General features: G+C 54.5%; 6 protein-coding genes across 6 annotated transcripts; 3 read left to right on the forward strand and 3 right to left on the reverse strand.

The window, feature by feature from the left end:
* Positions 1 to 999: 999 nt before the first annotated feature.
* ATEG_07441 (prenylated Rab acceptor 1) lies at positions 1,000 to 2,591 on the forward strand (the record flags this gene model as incomplete). The annotated part of the gene is made up of 2 exons (XM_001216062.1): positions 1,000 to 1,454; positions 1,568 to 2,591. 2 exons carry the CDS (start codon positions 1,000 to 1,002, stop codon positions 2,589 to 2,591), a joined length of 1,479 nt encoding a protein of 492 aa, XP_001216062.1.
* A 1,104-nt stretch (positions 2,592 to 3,695) lies between these two features.
* On the forward strand, positions 3,696 to 4,646 carry ATEG_07442 (Frag1/DRAM/Sfk1 family protein; the record flags this gene model as incomplete). Its single annotated transcript, XM_001216063.1, has 4 exons — positions 3,696 to 3,775; positions 3,845 to 4,114; positions 4,167 to 4,372; positions 4,423 to 4,646. The coding sequence occupies 4 exons, from the start codon at positions 3,696 to 3,698 to the stop codon at positions 4,644 to 4,646; spliced, it is 780 nt and encodes a 259-aa protein (XP_001216063.1).
* A 200-nt stretch (positions 4,647 to 4,846) lies between these two features.
* ptyA (putative tyrosine/serine protein phosphatase) lies at positions 4,847 to 5,982 on the reverse strand (the record flags this gene model as incomplete). The annotated part of the gene is made up of 5 exons (XM_001216064.1): positions 4,847 to 5,345; positions 5,395 to 5,574; positions 5,635 to 5,714; positions 5,777 to 5,813; positions 5,867 to 5,982. The coding sequence occupies 5 exons, from the start codon at positions 5,980 to 5,982 to the stop codon at positions 4,847 to 4,849; spliced, it is 912 nt and encodes a 303-aa protein (XP_001216064.1).
* A 1,193-nt stretch (positions 5,983 to 7,175) lies between these two features.
* On the reverse strand, positions 7,176 to 12,246 carry ATEG_07444 (uncharacterized protein; the record flags this gene model as incomplete). Its single annotated transcript, XM_001216065.1, has 9 exons — positions 7,176 to 7,842; positions 8,030 to 8,370; positions 8,583 to 8,833; positions 8,899 to 9,139; positions 9,197 to 11,575; positions 11,634 to 11,660; positions 11,720 to 11,873; positions 11,948 to 12,061; positions 12,125 to 12,246. 9 exons carry the CDS (start codon positions 12,244 to 12,246, stop codon positions 7,176 to 7,178), a joined length of 4,296 nt encoding a protein of 1,431 aa, XP_001216065.1.
* A 798-nt stretch (positions 12,247 to 13,044) lies between these two features.
* On the forward strand, positions 13,045 to 17,808 carry ATEG_07445 (glycoside hydrolase family 55 protein; the record flags this gene model as incomplete). The annotated part of the gene is made up of 9 exons (XM_001216066.1): positions 13,045 to 13,831; positions 13,967 to 14,118; positions 14,177 to 14,268; positions 14,347 to 14,515; positions 14,548 to 14,636; positions 14,693 to 14,840; positions 14,902 to 15,667; positions 15,720 to 16,811; positions 16,883 to 17,808. The coding sequence occupies 9 exons, from the start codon at positions 13,045 to 13,047 to the stop codon at positions 17,806 to 17,808; spliced, it is 4,221 nt and encodes a 1,406-aa protein (XP_001216066.1).
* A 309-nt stretch (positions 17,809 to 18,117) lies between these two features.
* ATEG_07446 (glycoside hydrolase family 35 protein) lies at positions 18,118 to 20,992 on the reverse strand (the record flags this gene model as incomplete). The annotated part of the gene is made up of 3 exons (XM_001216067.1): positions 18,118 to 19,252; positions 19,300 to 20,875; positions 20,983 to 20,992. The coding sequence occupies 3 exons, from the start codon at positions 20,990 to 20,992 to the stop codon at positions 18,118 to 18,120; spliced, it is 2,721 nt and encodes a 906-aa protein (XP_001216067.1).
* Positions 20,993 to 21,132: the final 140 nt, after the last annotated feature.

The following is a 21,132-nucleotide window of genomic DNA, read 5'->3' on the forward strand; positions in this document are numbered from 1 at the left end:
AAATCAAGTATGTCGTGGATTCAACGAGGATGGGTCTACTACTCCGTACTCATGCATGCCCCAGGAATTGATATGTCATCCTCAGAGTTCAGGCATCAACAGGCGGTGAGAACAGCGCATACGGTATGGATCCAGATGATACCCTGGGTAGGGCTGGTGTTAGGTACATGAATGGAGATATTTCCTCTCTCCTACTGGGCTTTGATGTGACCCACCCGCAGCTGGAACCGACGTGGACCAATAATGCCAGTGTCTGGGGAGGAGAGGTGAGGCGAGAAAGGATAATTGATTGATCGGATCCAAGCGAGATACAGAGGGGAAGCGGGTTTAAGAAGGCCATGCCCGCTGTTCTCGAGGATGACAGTCCATCCATACCCAAGACTATCATCTATTGTACCTATACCTAATACCATACTCTGTAGGTAAGGTACCTAGGTAGGTAGTGACTGGGATGGAGTAGGACTCCGGAAGAAGAAAGGCGAGATGGATCCTTGAGGGGACAGTCTCCTCTTCCGCTCTCAGTCAGCCAAGGAAACCCATCCATTGCTATTCTTAGCATTCATGAAACCGGGCGACAAAATTGGAGAGTTGTCCTGCAATTCCTTTCATTTTCTTCATTCTTCATTCTTCATTTCTTCATTTCTTCATTTCTTCACCTACCTGGAAAGGACAAAGGAAGAACATCGACGGTCGAGTCCTTTACCGTGCAAAGTGTCGTCGCCTTGCAAGGCGGTCGACTCTGTTTACGGTCCGTCCGTGCTTTTCTACCGGCAATAACCAAGAAAATAATAATCTGCGGCCAACTAAGCCGCTTTCTCTCAGCCTCAATCTGTCTTTCCCCCTTTTTTTCCTCCACGCCGTTCCACATTCTCTCCCTCTTCCAACTCTGACACTATCTTCTCCAATCCCTCCGCCGTCCAAATCCAACTGCCCCAGTCCACTTCATTCGCCCTACCCTACCTACCCTACCTCCGGACCGACCCTTGAACCATCGCCAGAATGAGTCCCATTCAGATCCCGATCGACGCCATCACCTCGCGCTTCGGCGAGCGCTTCAACAGCGTCCGCGCCCAATCGTTCGGCTCTCGTTTCGCCAACCTCCGTCCGGTGTCCGAGTTCCTCGACCTGAAGCGTCTGTCCAAGCCAGCCAACTTTGGCGAGGTCCAGAGCCGCGTCAACTACAACCTGTCTTACTTCTCCAGCAACTATGCCGTCGTGTTTGTGATGCTGAGCATCTACAGCCTGCTGACCAACCCCGTGCTGCTCTTCGTCATCATCCTGGTGACCGGTGGTCTCTACGGTATCGGGAAGCTCGAAGGTCGCGATCTGGATCTCGGCGTCGCTCGCTTTAACACGTCCCAGCTCTACACCGGTCTGCTGATCGTCGCGGTTCCTCTGGGCATCTGGGCTTCTCCCATCTCTACCGTGCTCTGGTTGATTGGAGCGACTGGTGTGTCCGTCTTCGGTCACGCCGCGTTTATGGATAAACCGATCGAGAATGCTTTTTCCGAGGAGGCGGTCTAGGTGGTCGGCCGCGAACTCCTTACGGTATGCCCCGATGGGGAAGACCACCCGGGGCACGACTGGGGAGACAAACCAGGAGGCGGATGGCTCCATGGATGGAGGAAGGTGACTCGCGAATCGAGGAGATTGAGAGTGAGGACGAGTTTTGGATGCGGGAGGGCCGTGCCATCGCCACGCGCATGGATCTGGAGGGTCGCTTCGGGTGGCCGCGGCGGATGTTGGATTACGGTGAGGTTTTCGATGACACCGAGTCGGTCGACGGGACGGATTATGACCTGTACGAGGATGCGGATAGCACCGTGGCCTATGCGGTTCAGTTGGCGATGAAGGACAAGGAGGATTGGCTGGTGGAGAAGGCCCTGGAACGCATTCGGCGCGCGCAGAGGTTGGGACAAAAGAACGTACGCTTGTCCAAGCGCGAGCTGGAGGCGTTGGAGCGCAAGCGATCCCAAACCAACGGTGTGCGCAGTCACCCAGCAGCGTCCCCGCGAGGCAGCAGCATGAATACCCCCCGCAAGCCTCCCTTTACCAAGGGCGAGGTGAACGATGGCTATATGCCGCGAGCCAGGGCCTCTGGATACCAGACGCCTCCCCGATCGGGCTCTCTGCGATCACCATATGCAACGTCGTCGCCTCGAACCCCCCAGCAGACACCTTATTCCTCTCCTTTAGCTCGATCGCCGGTGTCCGTGAAAAGTCCCACTCTTGCACGTCCGCTACCGGATGAGCCGCATTGGGTCCCACCACCGTATACGATGCACAGCCATATGGATCCGCGTGGCTCGCCAGGTCACCCGAGCATGGCCCCGTATATGACCGGCTATCCATCAGCGGCGGCTTACGGGGAGCGCCGCCCGACCAGCGCCCGTCATTCCATGCGATCTCGACCTACGCCATCGGCGTCGGAAGACGAGGAGGAAGAAAGCGAGGGCGACGACAGCGGTGATGAGGTCCAGATGGTGGATGTGGTGGAGCGACGGGTGCCTACGGGGACACCCAGCCGCAAGACGCCCAGCCGCCAGTCGACCCACCGCGGGAGTCGTCAACGCAGCAATCGTCCTCGATAGAGTATTGTAATTATTTCCCTAGTCTGTGTGCCCTGCAGAAGATCTCTTTCCTTCTCTTTCTCTTTCTTTTTGGAGGCGTCGCCTCTTGGTTTGACTTTCCAAGTGCCTTGTGTTTCTTTTGGGTGGGAAAAGAACCATTGTGGCTTTGCGATTAAAACGTACGGAGTTTATAGAGGGTGTGTGTTATCAAAAATTTCTATGATTTTATTGCTGCATGAATATGATTTGTAATGCATGTTGTACATGTACAAGTATACTCCGTATAGTGCAGATGGATGACGTCGTCGACCGGGGCAGTGATGATGCCATCGTCATGCCGTCCACGGATCCGCCGAGTCAATTCTTGTTTTGTTGTCGCCTATACTACTACATAGTATTCATCATGGCTGTGCATGATGCGTCTTCGTCAGCTCAGGCAGAAAAGAAAGAAGATCCAATTCCTCTAGAATCGAAGGCGATCGAACCGTCGCGGCACGGTGCTGCAGATTTGCGCGGTCTTGGCGCCGGACGATTGATGTACATCATCAAATCCTCCTTTTGTCTGTTTCTTATTAAGGATCTCCAGTTCCACCCGGCGGGCTCCTCCTCCACTTCTTCTCTCCTTTTCTTTCCTCTGCTCCCTTCGAGCTTCTCCATCCACCCTCGTTGCTCCTCCGCGACTGTGTTCGATCTTGACGGGTGCCTGGGATAGTCCTGCGCACCGTTCCGGATCGACAACTAGCCGTGATCCTGTGAGTTTCCGTCTAAGCCACATCCGCCCGTTCCGGCCCTCGAATTTGTCCTTCGGGGTCTATATCCCTCCGGGAGTGCTCCCTCGAGCTGATGGACTAATAAAGCCGTGTTATATCTAGTCGCTTGTTGCCGCTCATTTCCACACTACCGCGTTGTTTGTCGACTGTCTTATTATTATTGTGCATCGTATTGCGCATCAATCGACCGAGACCCGTCGCATCATAGGACGAGATCAAATAAAGCACCATGTGGATCATATCATTCTGGATCTTCCCGATTATATCGGCCTGCATGTGGATAGGTATGCGATCCGTTGGCCTCGAGCACCCGGTGCGGACCGTGTATTAATCTTGATCTTGTCGGCGCATAGCAATGCTGCTGGCCATGCTAGGAACCTGGGCCGTTGAAGGAACGCCGATCTATGCGAGTATGGAGACCGGCCAGACCATCGCGTACGTCCTGCGCCCCAGAATCCCGTACGACCACCGTCAATGAATGCGCCGCTGATGCGATCCCCCCAGGTACATCTCCGACATTGGCGCCCAAGGCCTCAAGCCGCTCTTCATCACCGGCAGCGTCATCACCGTGGTGTTTCTCGATCTGTCTTTCATCGCCGAGCGCTGGCTGCGTCATGCTGGCCAGCTGGTGCCTAACAAGGGCTGGTTCGACAAGGCGTGCGCCATCGCCTCCATCTTCTTCTCGATCGCGGGTGCCATGGGGCTGATCCTGCTGTCGTGCTATGACACCCTCCGTCATCCGCACATGCATGACGGATTCCTGGTGATGTTTCTGTAAGAACCCCCACTGTCGCGCCGAGGATATCGAGACACTAACAACGTCCAGGGTCGGTTACCTGATCAGCGCGATCCTCATCTGCGCCGAATACCTCCGACTGGGCATCTTCTACCGCTCGAATCACCGAGTGCTGTTCGCCAGTTTTGTCATCAAGGCGTTTTTTGTCGTGGTGGAAATCGCCCTGGCCATTGCGTTTGGTGTCCTCGGAGGCAAGGGTGCGTCCAAGAGAAATGCCGCGGCGGTCCTGGAATGGGGTACGTATAGGTCCCGCGATGGGGAAGGTAAATGCTGACTGACGTTCTAGTGATCGCCCTCATCTTCACCTTCTACGTTCTCTCATTTGTGATCGACCTGTTGCCGTCTGTCCGCACCCGTCGTCACGTCCCCCAGGGCGAGAAGCATCTCCACGCGGGCCACGCCAATGGCCCTCTTCCTGCGGCAGAAGGCGTCTACGAGGAGCCTGTCACGCTGGATTCAACGGGTCCCAACGCGAACAACGCGAGCTACTACCGTGGGGCGCGCATGTAACGGCTGTTTACGACTGGTCTGCATTGGTGCTGGGAAATAGAGGTCTTGGTTTTGTTTTGTTTGGGGTTTGGTCGGGCTCTTATACCACTGATTCGAGGATAATTACATAGCGTGTATATACATCATTACCATTACCTATTCGAACCAATCTAGCTAATCTGTACACGGACGGACCCAGTCCCCCAAGATCATACAAAAGCCTAAGCCAGCAACGCCCGCTTAATCGCATCCAGCTTCTCCTGCTCCACCCCCACCCCCCGCAAATACGCCTCCACACCCCCATACTTCTCTGCCAGATACCCCGAGATCTCGCTCGTAAACCCGTCCGGACACTTGGTGTAGTCCTCATTGAGGCCCAGCTTGCGGATCTCCTTCATGCGCTCCTCCACCTCGACCACCAGCTCCGCCTCCGACCGCACATAGTCCGCCGCCAGCGCGTCTACGCCCACCGCCCCCGTCAGCAGCAACAGCAGCAGGATGATCAGCCCCGTGCGGTCCTTGCCCTGCGTGCAGTGCACGACGACGGGGTATGCGCCGTCCGTGGCGGCCAACACGTCAAAGACCGCCTTCATCTCCGCCGTGCTGCTGTCCAGCGTGTCCTGGCCCAGCCCGATCAGCCCCCGCGGCGTCATCACCTGCTCCCCGACGAGCACCACCGCGTCGTCGCGGTACCCCGATGCCGCCAGCGCGAGGACCTTGCTGCAGTAGCCCGTTAGTACAGCCCCCACACCATCGGTGGTCAACGTACAGGAAATTCCACCAGTCTAACCTCCACACCAGGGTCCGCTCAAACGCCTTCCCCGTCAGACTGATCAGACACCGTTGCACGCCCGGGAGGTCCGGCAGATGCTCGTCACCGGCGCGCGGCGTCGTGTCGTCCGTGCCCGTTTCCGACCGCCGTTTGGCGATGGCCATCTGGTGCTCCGTGCTGAGGGATCGTGTTAGCCCGGGACTTTGACTTTCCGTCAGGGAAAAGAAGGGGACGTACGACGAGCGCAGGTCAATGACCGTGGCGATGTGCAATTCCTCCGTGAGACGCCGTTTGTCGCGCTCGGAGGCGTCGTCTAGCTGGGTCTGGTCAGTTTCGTGCCGAGAATGTACATATCGGTTTAGCTGATTCTGGAGCGTACGCGGGCGCTGCGGTATAGAACCCCCTCTTTCAAGACCCTGCGCTGGCTTGTCAGATTGTAATTCCGGAAATAGAGAGGAGACGTAGTTACTTCTTCCCCAGAATGCCGTTGATGGAGCGCCCGACATCGCGGAAGTTGATGATGTTGTCGAATGGGCGGTCGGGCGAGTCGAGATCCACGCTGGAGGCGCGCGGATAGGAGGCCATGGTTCTATTCTCTATCTGAGTGTGTCCGGGGGCAGATTCGGGATGGACATGAGGATATTTATTGTCCGTTGACCGCTACATATCGGGGGTACGTACTTGATTTTCTGGCGTCGATAGCGTCCCCTTTCCATTTTAGTGCTCTTGCTCACCGCTTTTTAGACGGAGTATCTGGTCTAGCCTCTATCACCTCAATGGATGCACTATAGTACAAGGTAGAAGTTCATCTTATCAAACGGGTTGTGATTGACTGTCACTTCCACATGGCTGGCGTTTTATCGTGATCGTCAGCCACATTTGAAACCTGTCCGAGTCTAATATCTGATTTCTTCAACCTCTACTGTCTACTTGTGCAGTCCAGGGACCTGTGATGGTTTATGAGGGTCAACGCATCCTGAATTGAACAAGCTCCTACAGACTTCCATATACCAGATGAAGCGACCCTCATTCCTCAATTAGACCACCGCGCGCACCATCGTCAGGGCCTAAATCCACCAGACTAATAGCGCCAGGAGTGAACTAAGAAGCCTTTCCAAGCGGGAGGTAAACTGATCCAAGAGACTGTCAGTGATAGTGTCCTGTGGTTAGGGACAAGAAGAGTCCCCAACGTCCCACCAGCGTCAGATCCAGCCATCGCCAGACGAGGCGCTCCCCCAGTTACCGGCTATTGCCGGTGGTATTGTCCAACGTTCCTGGACGTGGAGGGTGAAGTAGCTGGTGTTGCAATCAAGTTTAGTTTGAACGTCGCGAACTGCCATAAGCCACATCACTGCTTTCTTCAATGCAGATAGAAGTAGCCGAAGTATCTCGGTAGACACCGTTATTTGGGTGTGAAAGGGCAAGATAGCTAGTTAGTTCAACGCGGACAGTCTGCTTCGTTAGAACTACCTTACGGATGACTACAGTGTGACTTTTGTACTGGAAAACATGAACCAGTGACAAATGATATATATATATATACTTGTGGACTGCAATATCTCAAAAGAAAGGGTCTCGCTGTGGGCAATTGATACAGTAATTAATCCAATCTACAGACATCGCTTATTTACAAGGCCTTGGCAAGTACCCTTTTAGCTCTAGGAGAGGAACTGCTTGGACTATCACGGTTACATCGCGCGTGTGGCGTTCACCGAGCAATATAACATCCTCTCCCCTCCCCCTAATTGCTTGGCTCCTCCATCGACGAGTTGCCCACCTTACTCTACCTCATGGAAGTCACTTGGAGGTTTCACCACGAGAACTGGGACGAGCCCTGGGCGTCCGACGATTTCCCCGTAGGCGAAAGCAAACAAGAGATCCGGCAGCGAATTCGCCGCCTGAAATCTGAGCCCTGGTGGGATGATACGACCAACACCGTCGTGCGATTCCTGCATGACGAGCTCCCCTATCAATGGCCTTGGGGATATACCATCTACCGCACAGTCTATACCCCGGAATCCAGCCAACACTGGAAGCCAACGACCGAAGCTATACCAAAGCATGTATATGCAAGCGCAAAGGGGCAGCTCAACAACGAAAAACCTTCGCGGATCTTTCAAGAGGGGTACCGACCGCTCATTTTTGATGACCAAGCGCAGTTTGATGGGGTCACTCTTGATGAGGTTCGTCGACATTTTAAAGCCATCAGGAATAGCGACAACGGTGATACTGGGGTTCGGTTTCGGTTTTGTCTGGTCATCGACGAAGGCGCTCTTCAATCCATCATCCAACACCCTGAGCCACAGAAACCTAGCCGGAATGGAGCTTGGGTCACGGTGATTGACCCAGACTACACTGGAGGCGGCAGTTACAACACTCGATACTACCTGGGATATTTCCGCATCCATCTGAATGACCTCTGGAGACTGACCTATCTCGGGGACGCTCTCGAGTTAGATGAGGTCTGCGGGAAAATGAAAGGGCCCGATGACATTCCCTGGTTTGATTCAGAAATCTAAGGCCAGCGGAGGATGGCATGAAAGGACTATGGTGTATTTAGGTCATGAAGGCTCGGTGATTGTGAATCCATCAGTTGCTTGAAGTCATCTTGATCGCGTACGCTTAAGCCTACACGAGGTCGTTAAGATCGAGATTCATTTGTTTCCCCATTGACCGTCTCAACTGGCGAATGACGCGAATCACAGTAGCACCGAGCTTGGTGGTCTTCTTCGGGAGCCACTGGTTCTCCATGTCCGTTAACCCTTGTGTGGCCCAATTGATTCCATGCTGTAAGACCTTGGCCAGATGATCCGCCAGCCATCGATCCCAGCAGTCAACAATCACTGCATTACTTCCTGTCGCTTGATTATATGCATCCTGGACAGTTTTCAATTCTTGTCGGATGAGGCCGTTCGTCGCTTTGAGTCTTTTCCACACCTCTGGGTGCTTCAAATAGCTGAAAACCGTAACCACCTGAAGACCCCCTATCGTCAGCCTCAATGCATAAACTGTATATTGATATAAAGAGCTTACTCTTTTCAGAATGGTAATGCCTTGGTTAGGGGAAGAGTCTTTGACAATGTCCTTCCACTTGTCGGGATCACTGGGATTGTGCAATGCCCACAGCTTCACCGGGAAGTCAGAAACATTAGAAATCAGTGTCGGATATAGACGAAGTCACATACAACTGCCTTCATTCCATTGAGCCTCTTCTCCAGCAGCCGAAACTGATTCTGGTTTGTCCAACTGCCCAAGGCTTCCATAATACGCAGTGACGGGACGCCCGAGTCAAAGCCACCGGGCATAGGCGTTGTTCCTTTCAGGACATCTTTGTTAAAGAAGTTGAGGAAGAATTGACAGTCCACGTTGCAGCTTGCTTGAGTGACTAGCCATGCAAAGAATTTAGGCATACTCTGCAGCTCAATGATATGCTCAGCTATCCCGGAGTCATTAGTTAGCCATACTAGCTCAAGAAGGCCATAAGGGAGATGTGGTGCCCACTGTGGTAATCCGAGCTCTCCGTCACAACAATTGACTTGACATTGGTTTCACAGTTCGCGCAGTCTTCGACATCTTCGTTGTCCAGTGCTTCGTCGTAAATGCTATCCTGGGTTGGCCAGTCTCCACTGCTAGGATATCCGTGGCGCCAGAACCGGATCCTGACATCTACAATGCCGTCGTCGCAGTTAAAAACGACTTGCTTGTCCTGTGCTCTCTTTTCGAGGCGATGAAGCGCGCGTCTCTGGTTTTCTCACGGCGTTAGTCAATTAAGAACGGCTGGCAACACATGGAGACTCACCTGTCCTTCCCATTGAAACCATCGTTTAAGTTCGTCGTGGCCAGATACCAGGTCCTCATTGTCGAAGCCTTCCTCGGTGCACAGGAAATTGTCTGTTGTACACAGGTCAAAATTGCAGGGTACTGTGACATCCTCACTGTCATCGAGGTATGCGTTCCAGAGCGCCGGATCACAGGCCAACCCATCACTAAGGTCGTCAAATGACTCACTGTCTGACCGAAGGCCGATAATTCCTGCCAGAGTATTGGAGACCAGATACTTCAAACCATGGGCAATCATATATGCGTCCCAGACCTGCACTTTCCCTGCAAGTCGATCCAGCTCGGCCATGCTACACGCCAGAAAGAAGGATTGTAGGAATGATCTCACTTGCTGAACGGGAGAGTCATCGCGAGTCTCCAAATCTCTGCTCGCCAAGTCAGTCGTCGAGCATGTTGGATCAGCGCCCCATTTCGCGAGGGCATCTTGAAACGCAGCCACGTCGTCTGAGTATCGCGTCGTCTCCGTGTAGTAGCTCGGCTCACAACAGTAGGACTCATATCCTCTGTGGTAACAGCCATGGTTGTATGTATTCATTGCCACCTTGAACTTCCCAGCAGGGCAGAAGCCGACACACTGCATGTCCTTCGTGATGGTACCAACGTTCGATACCCATTCGCAATTCTGCCACCGACGGTTCATCCGGTCTGTATCGCAGCAATATTTTCGCTCGCCCATCTGAAGGGCCGGCCATACCTTCTCCCGGTGAGTATAGTCATGGCAATAGTTTTCACCGCTTCCAGTGGGTGATTTGCCCAGAATATGGTTCATTGCAGTACTGCACACGCCTTTCTCGCACTCGAGAGAGTCATCCCACTCACAGGCTCCGTAAAGCGTCATCCCATCGACCACTTCTCCATCACTATCTGTCAGGGTACAACACGCCGTTTGATGGGAGTCATAGCGGCAACCAGTACTGGTCGAACTGATTTCCTTCATGCCACTGGGACAGCCATCTTCACATCGACCAGCCTTGAAACTGTACCAGCCGCAGGTCGGAGTCTTCCCCGGCGGACAGCACCACGCTCGACTCCCTGTTCCCATGCAAGCTGTATCGTCAAACATGTACTCGTCCTTGGTGTTCTTCCACTCGTCCGTCCGGGGAACCAATGTCCAGCCGCTCGGGCATGCCTCCCCACAGTTCGTCCAATGACACTGGCTATGGTTCGTCCTGTCGGTGACAAGACCATCATCGTATTCAAACTGCATGGACCCGAGATACCCTGTCACCCGGCCTAGTGCCTTCGAGTAATACCCGTCAGTGTTGTCATGCGATATGGCCCATACCATCACCCCACCCAGGCATCTCTTGCGCGCAAAGTTGGTCTTGAGCACGAACGTATCTGCGTCATCATAGGACACCCATTGGTTATCCCAGTGAAGGACTTGAACGGCCGCGTCCTTATATAGGGTAGGACTGACTCCCTTGCTGTCTCGGATTTGGTCGATCTCGTTGTTGAGGAGAACGCCGACCTCACGACTGCAGCTGCCCCGTACTCCGCCAGATAGGTACATGCACCCGGGTTCCACGCAGGTAGGATTGACAGTATATGTTCGTCCATAGAATGCCAGGCCCATGACTACCATATCTTTCTTGATGTCATTCCGCCAGAGCAGATCCAGTGCCAGGTCGATCTCCGTCAGGTTAGTATGAGCATTCAAATACTCACCCGTCCATTTGTTACCCATGTCCCAGGTCCCGTGCAGATCGTACGCCATGATATTGAAGAATGAAACGGACTTGGCCAGTGCCTGTAAGTCGAAATGCTGCAAGTACCAGTATGACGCTGGCAATGTAATAGAGATGCCGTTCCTGCCGGGTGTCTTATCGAGTGTGCTTCTCAGGTTGGCGAGGAACTTGGAGAAGTTCTTAAAATCCTCCGGGCGACCATTGCGGTCATCTGCCTCAGGATACTCCCAGTCTAGGTCAATCCCGTCAAAGTCATAAGTCGACATGAACGACACCAATGACTTGAAAAAGGCTTTCTGCTTGTCCTCCGAAGCGGCCAGATCTGAAAAGATTGTCTGTGTCGGGCCTGGGTCGTTGAAAGTCCACCCTCCTAGTGCAATGAAGACCTTGAGATTTGGATCTAGCTGCTTCCTCGAGGTCACACGGGTATAGAGATCGACATCTCTTGCATCTGCAGGGTTAACCTCAAATGACTGGGGATCAATGGTGGCGAAGGCAAAGTTGATATGACTGTATACTTTGCCGGGGATGTGCTCGGGCCAAAAGCGGTTGCAGGGCCGTCTAGATGCCCAGCCTTCAAAATATCCCACGACCCTTTTCAGACTCCCATCTTCTGAGCAGTGGCCCCGGTCCACAGTTTTATTACCACACTGTGCATGCTGTCAGCTACTTTGCCTGTTAAAGGCGCACGCCCCTTCGTAGACTTACAAAGTCTTCGGTAACACCACAGAATCCCTAGAGTATTCTTTTGTCAGTATCCGAGGATTCCACCAGGCATGGATCACGAGTCTCACATATTTCGAACAGCAAACGTTCAAGGGACATTTCGAGGATTGGGACCATTCAGCTCCCCAGCCAGGATCACACTCGGCCTTGGAGTCACAGCCAGCGACGCATACATCAGCACCACAGAAGTCAGGGCCTAGGCCACAAAAACCAAACGTATTGCTAGTATCAATTCAATTCAGTCAGGGATGCAATGACTTCAATGGCTGTAGCTTGAACCGCAAGAGAATGCTCACCAACAACCGCTTGGGCATGGGTTGTTTGCGTCACAGCCGAGTTTGTAGTCGCATGTATCGACGCATCCCTCGCCGCAGTGCTCCTCAGATGTGCCACAGTAACCGTCCTTCGAGCTGCATTCAAGGCAAGCCAATTAGTCTTCCCTATAGTTTTATACTTCAGGCAGGAATACCTACCAGCATCCAGTTGCACAAGGGTTCTCCTTGCTGCAGCCTTGAGCCAGTGTCCCTCGTATACAGACGAAGAGAAGACAAATGAGTAATATCATCCGGATGCCTCTCGAACGTCCTCTGAGCATGTTGACTGATTCGCACATGCTTGGGAAAATTTTAGTTTGGATTTCACTCTGTTCTCCCGGCGGGAAACGCAGGAGGACTGTTCTTCGTTAAATATGACCGGGGCCATTCAACGGCGTCAACTAGAGACTACTGGCTTTGCTTCTCTAGCCATAACTTCTGACCCAGGGATTTAATCCCCGTAGCGACTGTTCCCCTGGCCGGCATCCTCGGCTGTGCGTCTTTGCCAGAGGCAGTCAATATCGTTCCCAGCCGAGCCCTTCTAGCCTCTCGTGATCCTAGATTGTGGTTACATCGTCAATTATCCTGTCCAATGAATATGTACTACTTTGGTCGGAGGGGGACATCTAATATCGCTTATATTTGCCGTTGCTTACTTCGCTAGAGACTCGGTTGGTGGCGTAGACGGACCCTGCCCTAATGCGAGACCATCTTTCCAGGCACCTGAGTCCCCCAATACCAGGGCATCGACGACTGTATCCCCTGTGAAACAAACCCATCCAAGACGCAGGTACCATGGTAGACGCAATTTCATGAACGAAATTGCCAAGACCTGATCATTAGACCGGCATGCAGCTACTGTCGATGGAATCCCCCTATTCCCGGACATCGCCGCGACAGTGGTATGATATATCGTCCATAAACAGGCATTACTGATCTACCAGACAGATTTGACTGTTTAATTACGAGTATATGTCCACGTAGCCCCCGCTTTGAAGAGGCTATCCATCGTCCGATTCGATCCCCAGGCCATCTCATCTACATCATACCTTGGGAACATCCGGAGAAGATCCAACGTGATGAAGGGAACACTACTGTTACTTACAGTAGCCGTCCAGGCTCTCACCACGCTAGCCTCTGGAGGCCATAATCAGCAGTACAAGCATGCTCATCTACACCACCGGGAGGACTCTGACAGGTCAACCCCTGTTGTTGGGTCTGGCTCTGCGACTACCTTGGGGAGTAACGCGCAGACCGGCCTTATCGACTCTGACACCTCCGATGCAGCAGAAAAAGTTCGTCGAGCATTAGCTGTGCTGGCGGTGATCAACAAGGAGCGTTACGAAAATGTCCGGTATAACAAGTACGAGTTTGCGAATGCGCAGGACGTCGTGGGGGAAAGGATAACGGCTCCACCATTGGACTACACTGCGGATGCGGCCGAGAAGGTCGCGGCTGAGATTCATGCTCGGAAACGCGACTCTGGACGGAATTCGTCCCAGTCGCTGGTGTACCGTATTCCTCCGGAGCTCGCGGAGGCGGCTCGCATCATGGCTGAGGCAAGCCCTCCTGCCCCATCTACCGGGCACGAAAGTGATCTGGCCCGGGAGACAAAAGCGAAATACTTCGTTCCCAGCAATGACTCCAACGTCCCTCCTCAGACGTATCGTCGCCCGGATGGACTATACGAGTACGCGGCTGCTGCAAACGACCAGGTCTTGCTCGGGAATGCGCCGGCCGCTAGCTTGGTCAAACGAGACTCTTCTTCCCAATACTGGCTCGCGAACATGCAACAGCGAGGGTCGAGTCCCTACGCGCCTCCTGGGTATCGGGTTTTTCGCAACGTCAAGGATTATGGGGCCAAGGGTGAGAGTGATTCAGCCCTTGCATGCGATGACAGTCATTAATGGGGGCCTGTACAGGTGACGGAGTGACCGATGATACAGGTACTAGCGTTGATAGCAGTCATTCGTTCAGAAAGATCCTCTAACGCAGTTCCAGCGGCAATCAACAAAGCTATTTCCGACGGCAATCGCTGTGGTGCCGACTGTGGATCAAGTACAGTGTACCCAGCCGTCGTTTTCTTCCCGGCAGGAACATATCTGGTCAGCAGCCCGATTATCCAGTACTACAATACTCAGTTCCTAGGTGATGTATGTCCGCGACTTCTACTTCAATCATCGCTGCTCGCTTCCGGACTGACTTCAATAGCCGGGGAATTACCCCACGATTCTAGCAGCAGCCAGCTTTGTGGGACTAGGAGTAATCACATCTGATGTATATGTGGGAGACCAAGAAGAGTGGTAAGACTTGATGCTTTTCTCGTTTGCCTATGCTATTTTTCCTGTCATCCCCCCTCGTCCGCTACTGAACTGCCGCAGGTACATTAATACAAATAACTTTCTGCGAAATGTTCGCAATTTCAAGATGGATATCACTCGGACGGATCCCAATGCATATGTTTGTGCCATTCATTGGCAGGTTGCACAGGGTACATCGCTGGAGAATATCGAATTCTACATGTCACAGGCCGCAGGCAATACTCAACAGGTAAGTGACACTGTATACGGATGTACCAATAGGTCTGTGCTTATAGTGGAAAGGGCATCTATATGGAGAACGGTAGTGGTGGTTTTATGAGCAATCTGACGTTCGTGGGAGGGAACTTCGGGTACGTACCGGGCCAAAAGGATCTCTAGTAAGAATGAACTGACTGATAGCATGTAGAGCTTACTTGGGAAACCAGCAGTTCACTACAAGCCAATTGGTCTTTGTACAATGCAAGACTGCAATGCAGGTACACTGGGACTGGGCGTGGACTATGCAGGACGTCATCATCGAAAGCTGCGGTACAGGCGTCATCATCGTGGGTGGAGTACGTGTCCCCTGAAGTGACCATCGCATGGGCAGTCTATTAACTTGGATGTGATGCATAGGCAGGCGGCCCCTTCAGTACGGGGCAAGGAGTTGGGTCGTTTACGCTGGTCGACGCAATCATCGCCAACACTCCGACAGGCATCACAACCTCACTTTATCAGGACAACTCGACCGCATTCCTCTTGCAGAACGTTGGATTCTTTAATGTGCAGCAGGCTATTGTTGCCGAAGCCATACCCGAACCACTTCTGGCGGGAGGGAACGAGGTCTTGGTAAATTCGTGGGGATTTGGAATGTATGCCAATTCCAGCGGAACGTTCTTTGCACAACAGTCCGACTTGGCGACGATGGAGCGTAATGAAGCGCTCGTCGGAACTAATTCATATGTCAAGCCTAATTTTTTCACCCGACGCCGTCCGCAGTATTACGACCTGAAGGGTAGTCAGGTCTTCGATGTCCGTTCCTACGGTGCCAAGGGCGATGGAACCACCGATGACACAGTTGTCTTGAATAGTATTCTGGGCGTTGCAGCTAACCTGTCTGCAATTGTATACTTCCCATACGGGATCTATGTTATCAAGGATACTTTGACTATCCCTAAAGGATCTCGCATTATCGGCCAAGCGTGGCCGCAGATTATGGCAAAGGGACCAAAATTCCAGAATGCGAATCAACCCCATGTCGCGGTGCGAGTAGGACATGCTGGAGATATTGGCATCGTCGAAATCCAAGACTTACTTTTCACCGTCTCTGGACCAACGGCTGGAGCGATTCTCATGGAGTGGAACATTCATGAATCAATCCAGGGCTCTGCCGGACTCTGGGGTAAGTTTGTTGCTTGCGATGAAACTGGAGCTTTCTAACACTTGACTGCTAGATTCACATTTTCGCGTTGGTGGCGCCAAAGGGTCTCAATTGCAGAGTTCCAATTGTCCCAAGCAAGCATCTACTGTCAATCCCAACTGCATTGCGGCCTCGTTACTCTTGCACATCACTCCAGGCGCGTCGGCGTATATGGAGAACATTTGGGCATGGACAGCAGATCATGACCTAGACATAGCCTCTCAAGATCAAATCGACGTCTACTCCGGCCGTGGCATTCTTATCGAAAGTCAAGGTCCGACATGGCTCTACGGGACCGCATCTGAACATAACGTCCTCTATCAGTACCAGGTCTCGAATGCAAAGAACCTTGTTATGGGCATGATCCAGACGGAGTCGCCTTATTTTCAACCTGTGCCTAAGGCTCCAGCTCCCTTCACCGTCGGCCTGTTCCCAAATGACCCGACATTTTCTGAGTGCTCGCCGAGCTCGCTCAAGTGCGCTATCTCGTGGGCCGTTCGGGTCATTGAATCCTCCACAGTATACATGTTGGGCTCCGGCCTGTATAGCTGGTTCTCTGATTACTCCCAGGATTGTCTTCGCACTGAAGACTGTCAGGATCGAGGGTTCTACATTGAAGAAAGCAGTGATGTTTGGATTTTTAACCTGGTTACCAAGGCAATCCGCGAGAGCATCAGCCCTAAAGGAGAGACGCCCTTATACGCCAAGGACACCAAAAACGGCTATACCTCCTCATTGCTGGGATGGTTCCGAGAGCCCACGGAAGTTATTGGCGAGCGGAATTTCACGGGCTACTACCTCTACAGCAGTCCAGATTACGATGACCTTCTTGATACCGTTTCTAGCACATGCAAGACGGCAATGACTCGACTGATCGAATGCGCCGACGAAACATACTCCTTCCTGCAGCCAGCTTGGCCCCAAGCCTACGGAAATGACACCTTGGCTGACCTGGTGTGCGATAGCCACTGTGAGATATCTATCAAGACATGGTACGATGACGTTACTACCTACTGCAGCGAATTCAATACAAAGCAAGATGTGATGAACTACCGTGGGGGCATTCTTTGGGCTGGATGGAACCAGACTTGCCTCCGGGACCCTGACAGTGGGAGTTACTGCGGTGGTATATCTCCCTGCATCTTTCTCTTTCTCCAATACACGGCTCCGCTAACTTGTATCCCTATCCATTGGTAGATGTAATGCAGAAGTTCACACCTGTTGACTTCGAACGAGACATGCCGGAATCGGAAATGTGTTCGTACTGCTACACAAAAACTCTGGAGCTGGCACAAGCGTCGCCGTACTCCTTCTACGACGAGTATTATCAAAGCATCCTCGAGCCTGTCCACTCTCGCTGTGGTGCCTCCGGGCCTACGGATATTCCGCCCGCTGTAGAGGATCACACCGAGATACCGACGGATTTCTGTGCTTCAGACATCTATACCACCGCGGAGGGGGACACGTGCGACTCCATCTCCCTCACCAACAGCGTCTCGTCCGCGGCTCTGTTCATCGGCAGCGAGGCGATACGCAACTGCAGCAACATCGAGCCTGGCCTTTCTGTGTGTCTTCCATTCCCATGCACGTCCGTTTACGCCTTCTCCCCCAACGAGACGTGCACCTCCATTGAGCGAGTGCTCGCCATGAACCCAGGGAAACTCCGCCAGCTCAATCCCTGGATCAATAGCGGATGCACCAACCTGCAAGAATGGAGCGTTACGTATGGCCGCGTGCTTTGCGTATCGCCACAGGCGGGTGTCCACACGGCGACGGTCCCCCCGGTGGGCGTCACCTCCTTGCCAGGCTCCAACAGCGGATACGCAGCCTCTGTCGTCTCTCCTCCGGAGAATGCTACCGTTGCCAACGGAACGACGTTGAGCTGTGGCCGGTGGCATGTCCCGCGTGAGGGGGATACGTGTGCGTCGATTTGCGTGCAGGAAAGAATTGAGTTCTCGCTCTTCCTGGCTGTCAATCCGTCCTTGTCGTTGGAGAATTGTACCGCTGAGCTGCTGCTCGGCGCTGCGTACTGCTGTGGCCCGGTCCAAGGCTGGGGGCTGGTTCCTCCCAAACCACCTATGACTACGATTCCGGACACGACTCCCACTCCTACTCCGGTTTGATGAGGGTAGGGTTCAAAGTGGTTTAGTGTACAACTCGGTGGAGGCCTGTACTTTCCTGTCTGTGGATCATAGTAGCTCAGTACCTCTATACATGAACAAAACTCGTACACTCTGTGAGGCGAGCTCACAATGTTCTTATGAAGTTGCTACGTAGATGCACATATATAATTTCTAGTACATATATATTTCTCACGATTGTCGCTGATCAACGCCATCACCATTGTTGTTCGTGTATGCGGGCTAGACCTCGGTCTATATATGTAACCTTATAACCCCCTCGCAACATCCTCCTGCCATTCTCACAATCAACTATGCATACTCCGCCCGGTCAGTCCAACGAGGCTGCAAATAACTCCAATCCCGATTAAAATCAAACCCACTCCGATACTGACCATACGTCTTCAGCTCCACCCGATCTAGCCGCGCCCCGGCATCCGTCAACGCCCACAGACTAATCGCCAGCGTATTCTCCCCGCGGTTATTGATCACCCCCGGCGGAAACGGGAACAGCGTCTGCGGCCCGATATGCGGCAGGTAGTGGCCAAACTGGTACCCGTTCATGAACACCTGCACCACCGCCGCCGTGCCGGCGGGCGCCCCCAGCTGCAGCCCAATCGGCACGTCCATGTCAGCCGGCAGGTCAAGCCGGAAGCGCGTCGTGTAGAACCGCCCCTCCGCGCCGGACACCCCGTCCAGCGGACTGCTGGCCGCCGCGGCGGCCGCCGCCTCGTACCCAGGCAGATGCCAGCCCATGCGCTCGCCATACAGCCCGCCCTCGTTCATAGGGCCGCGCACGGCGTCGATGTTCCGCTCCCCGCCTGCGTTGCCCTGGATGCGCCACGAGGTGAAGGTAGCCCCGCCCGCCAGCGTCGCGCCCAGAATGCCGCGCGGGTTCTGCGTGCCCAGCGGGCCCTGGCTGTTCTGGTCGTGGCCTGTATAGTCGGTGACGACAGTGAGGACGTTGTCGCGGGCGCGCAGAGTGGACTGGTTAAAGGTGAGCACGGCGGACGTCGTCACCTGGCTGGGGCTGCCCACCGCGCCGCCCACGTACGCCCCGTTCAGCCAGGCGGCCCAGCCGGCCGCCACGCCGTTCTGCACGGTGACGTTGGCCGCCGTCGCGTTCTGCCCGTCGAACCGGCCGCGGTAGATCTTCGTCCCTGTGTGGTATCCGTAGTCGCCCGAGTACAGCACCGGGAGGGAGAGCGGCTTCTGCGCGTTCACGGAGGTGGTCTTGTTGCATACCGTCCAGCGGGAGTCGTCGTACGCCGGGTCGATCTCCGGGAGCGTATCCTGTGCTTTCCACGGGCCTAGCGATGGGAGGGTGATTTTGACGTCTTCCGCGCCGGGGGCCGTCCCGATTAGACTGCCGTAGGCGGTGCGTTTGGTCTTGACGGGCTTTCCGTTCCATTTGACCTTGGTTACCTTGTCGTCTCCGGCGTACACCCTGCTGAAGTTAGCCATGCGCTTCGCAAAATAGTTAGATGCACTCACTCGAGAGAGGTGGTGTTGGCGTTGTCTCCTGTAATCTCCACCGTGGTGCCCTTGATCGACGCGCCGCGCACAAGATACGGGCCCAGCACGAAGATGTGTTGGTCCGGGGCGACCTCCGGCGTGGAGGTTAGCGGCGGCGCAAAGAAGTTCCACGCAGACGCCTTGTCGAGGAGATACACCACCACGCCGTTGGAGAACTTCACCGCCGTGACGCCCTCGGCCTGGACGTACGAATACTGCGTGCCGTGAGTGGTGTTGGCGGCGCGCAGCTTCGACTCGCCATACACCTGGAAGCGAAGGCCGCGCGGGGCGTGCTTGAACGCAAACGTCCCCGTCTGCCCGACATTCAGGTAGAACACCAGTACGTCCGTGTCCAGCGTCGTATAGGTGAGCACCTCCGCCGACGAGTACAGCAGAGACGCTCTTCCGGCGCTGTAATCCGTCACGACGATCTTGCTCTGACGGCCGTCGAGCTGGATATCGGGGATGGTCATGGCCCCTGCAGACGTGTTGACGTTCAACGCAAAGTCCGTCACTGCCCGCGACGGACTACTCTCATGCGCAACGACATAAAACCCGGCATGCGTGTCCGGGTTGCGCAGCGCCCAGGTGAACACCGCCGCGTCGCTCGTATACCCGGTGCCATTCCCCTCCATGTACGTCTTGAGCAGATCGCCCGACACGCGCGTAAACAAGCCCAGCAGCTTGGTCTGCTTCAGCTTATCGCGCACCTCGCGGGTCTCGCGCAGCGGCGCGCCATAGTCGTACGAGGTGTAGACGACCGGCGCGGCACTATGCCCCCAGTTCGTGCCACCAAACACCATGTACAGGTTCTGCAGGGTCACGCGCGAGCCGATGTTATTCTTGTAGTAGACGTCGGCAAACTCGGGCGACAGCTCCGCCGCGCAGGTGTCGTACACCGCGCCGCCCCAGGGCTGGAACCAGCCGCCCTCGAACTCGGGCAGGTACTCGGGCTGCGTGAACGAGTAGTTCTGGAACCACTGGTAGTACGTGCGCACGAGCCGGAAGCCCGCGTCGCGGTTCGTGCACGACAGCCCGCCCGGGTACGAGTCCAGCCCGTACACGTTCACTGCACCGCCGACGTCGTGGTAGTCCGTCGACCAGCTGACGGCGCGCATGCCCTTCTCGTTGTGGCTGCTGGGCACGACGATGCCGGCCGCGTCGAACGCCGCCGCGATCTGCTCCATGTACTGCACGCGCGTGTCGTCCGCCGCGTACACCGTCTCCTGCAGCTCGTTCTCGTGCTGGTTGAGGATCACCGGCCCGCCGTGCGTGATCTGGTTCGCGGCGATGATCTCGCCCACCGCTGCGATCCAGGCCTGCCAGCGCGCGTGGTACGCCGCGTCGCTGGTGCGCTCGCGGCCCATCTGGCCGTTCGCCGCCCACAGCGCGAAGCCCCCCGCCGACGTCTCGGCGTTGCAGTACGGCCCGGCCCGTGCGATCACGTACAGCCCGGCCTGTTTCGCGTAGTCGAACAGCCGCTGCAGGTTGTGCGCTCCGGTCGTGAAGTCGAATTCGCCCTCCGATGCGCTGTGGTAGCTCCAGAAAAAGTAGACTGCATGTGTCAGTACATCTCATCTTACTGTCGGATATACCGATTGGAAGGCGAGGGGAGGTACTAGAAATCGTGTTGAACCCGTTGGCCCGCAGCTTCTGGAAAACATCCAGCCATAGCTCCGGCACCGGCAGCCGCTGGTAGTGGAATTCGCCCGAGTAGATGAACAGACGCTCGCCCTTGACAGACAGACTGTACTTGTCCCAGGTCACTGCGGTGGTTTTGCCATTGTCCGTGCCGGACACCGGTGGGAAGCC

This window comes from Aspergillus terreus, genomic scaffold (genome assembly GCF_000149615.1).
Source record: "Aspergillus terreus NIH2624 scaffold_11 genomic scaffold, whole genome shotgun sequence".
Lineage (NCBI taxonomy): Eukaryota > Fungi > Ascomycota > Eurotiomycetes > Eurotiales > Aspergillaceae > Aspergillus > Aspergillus terreus.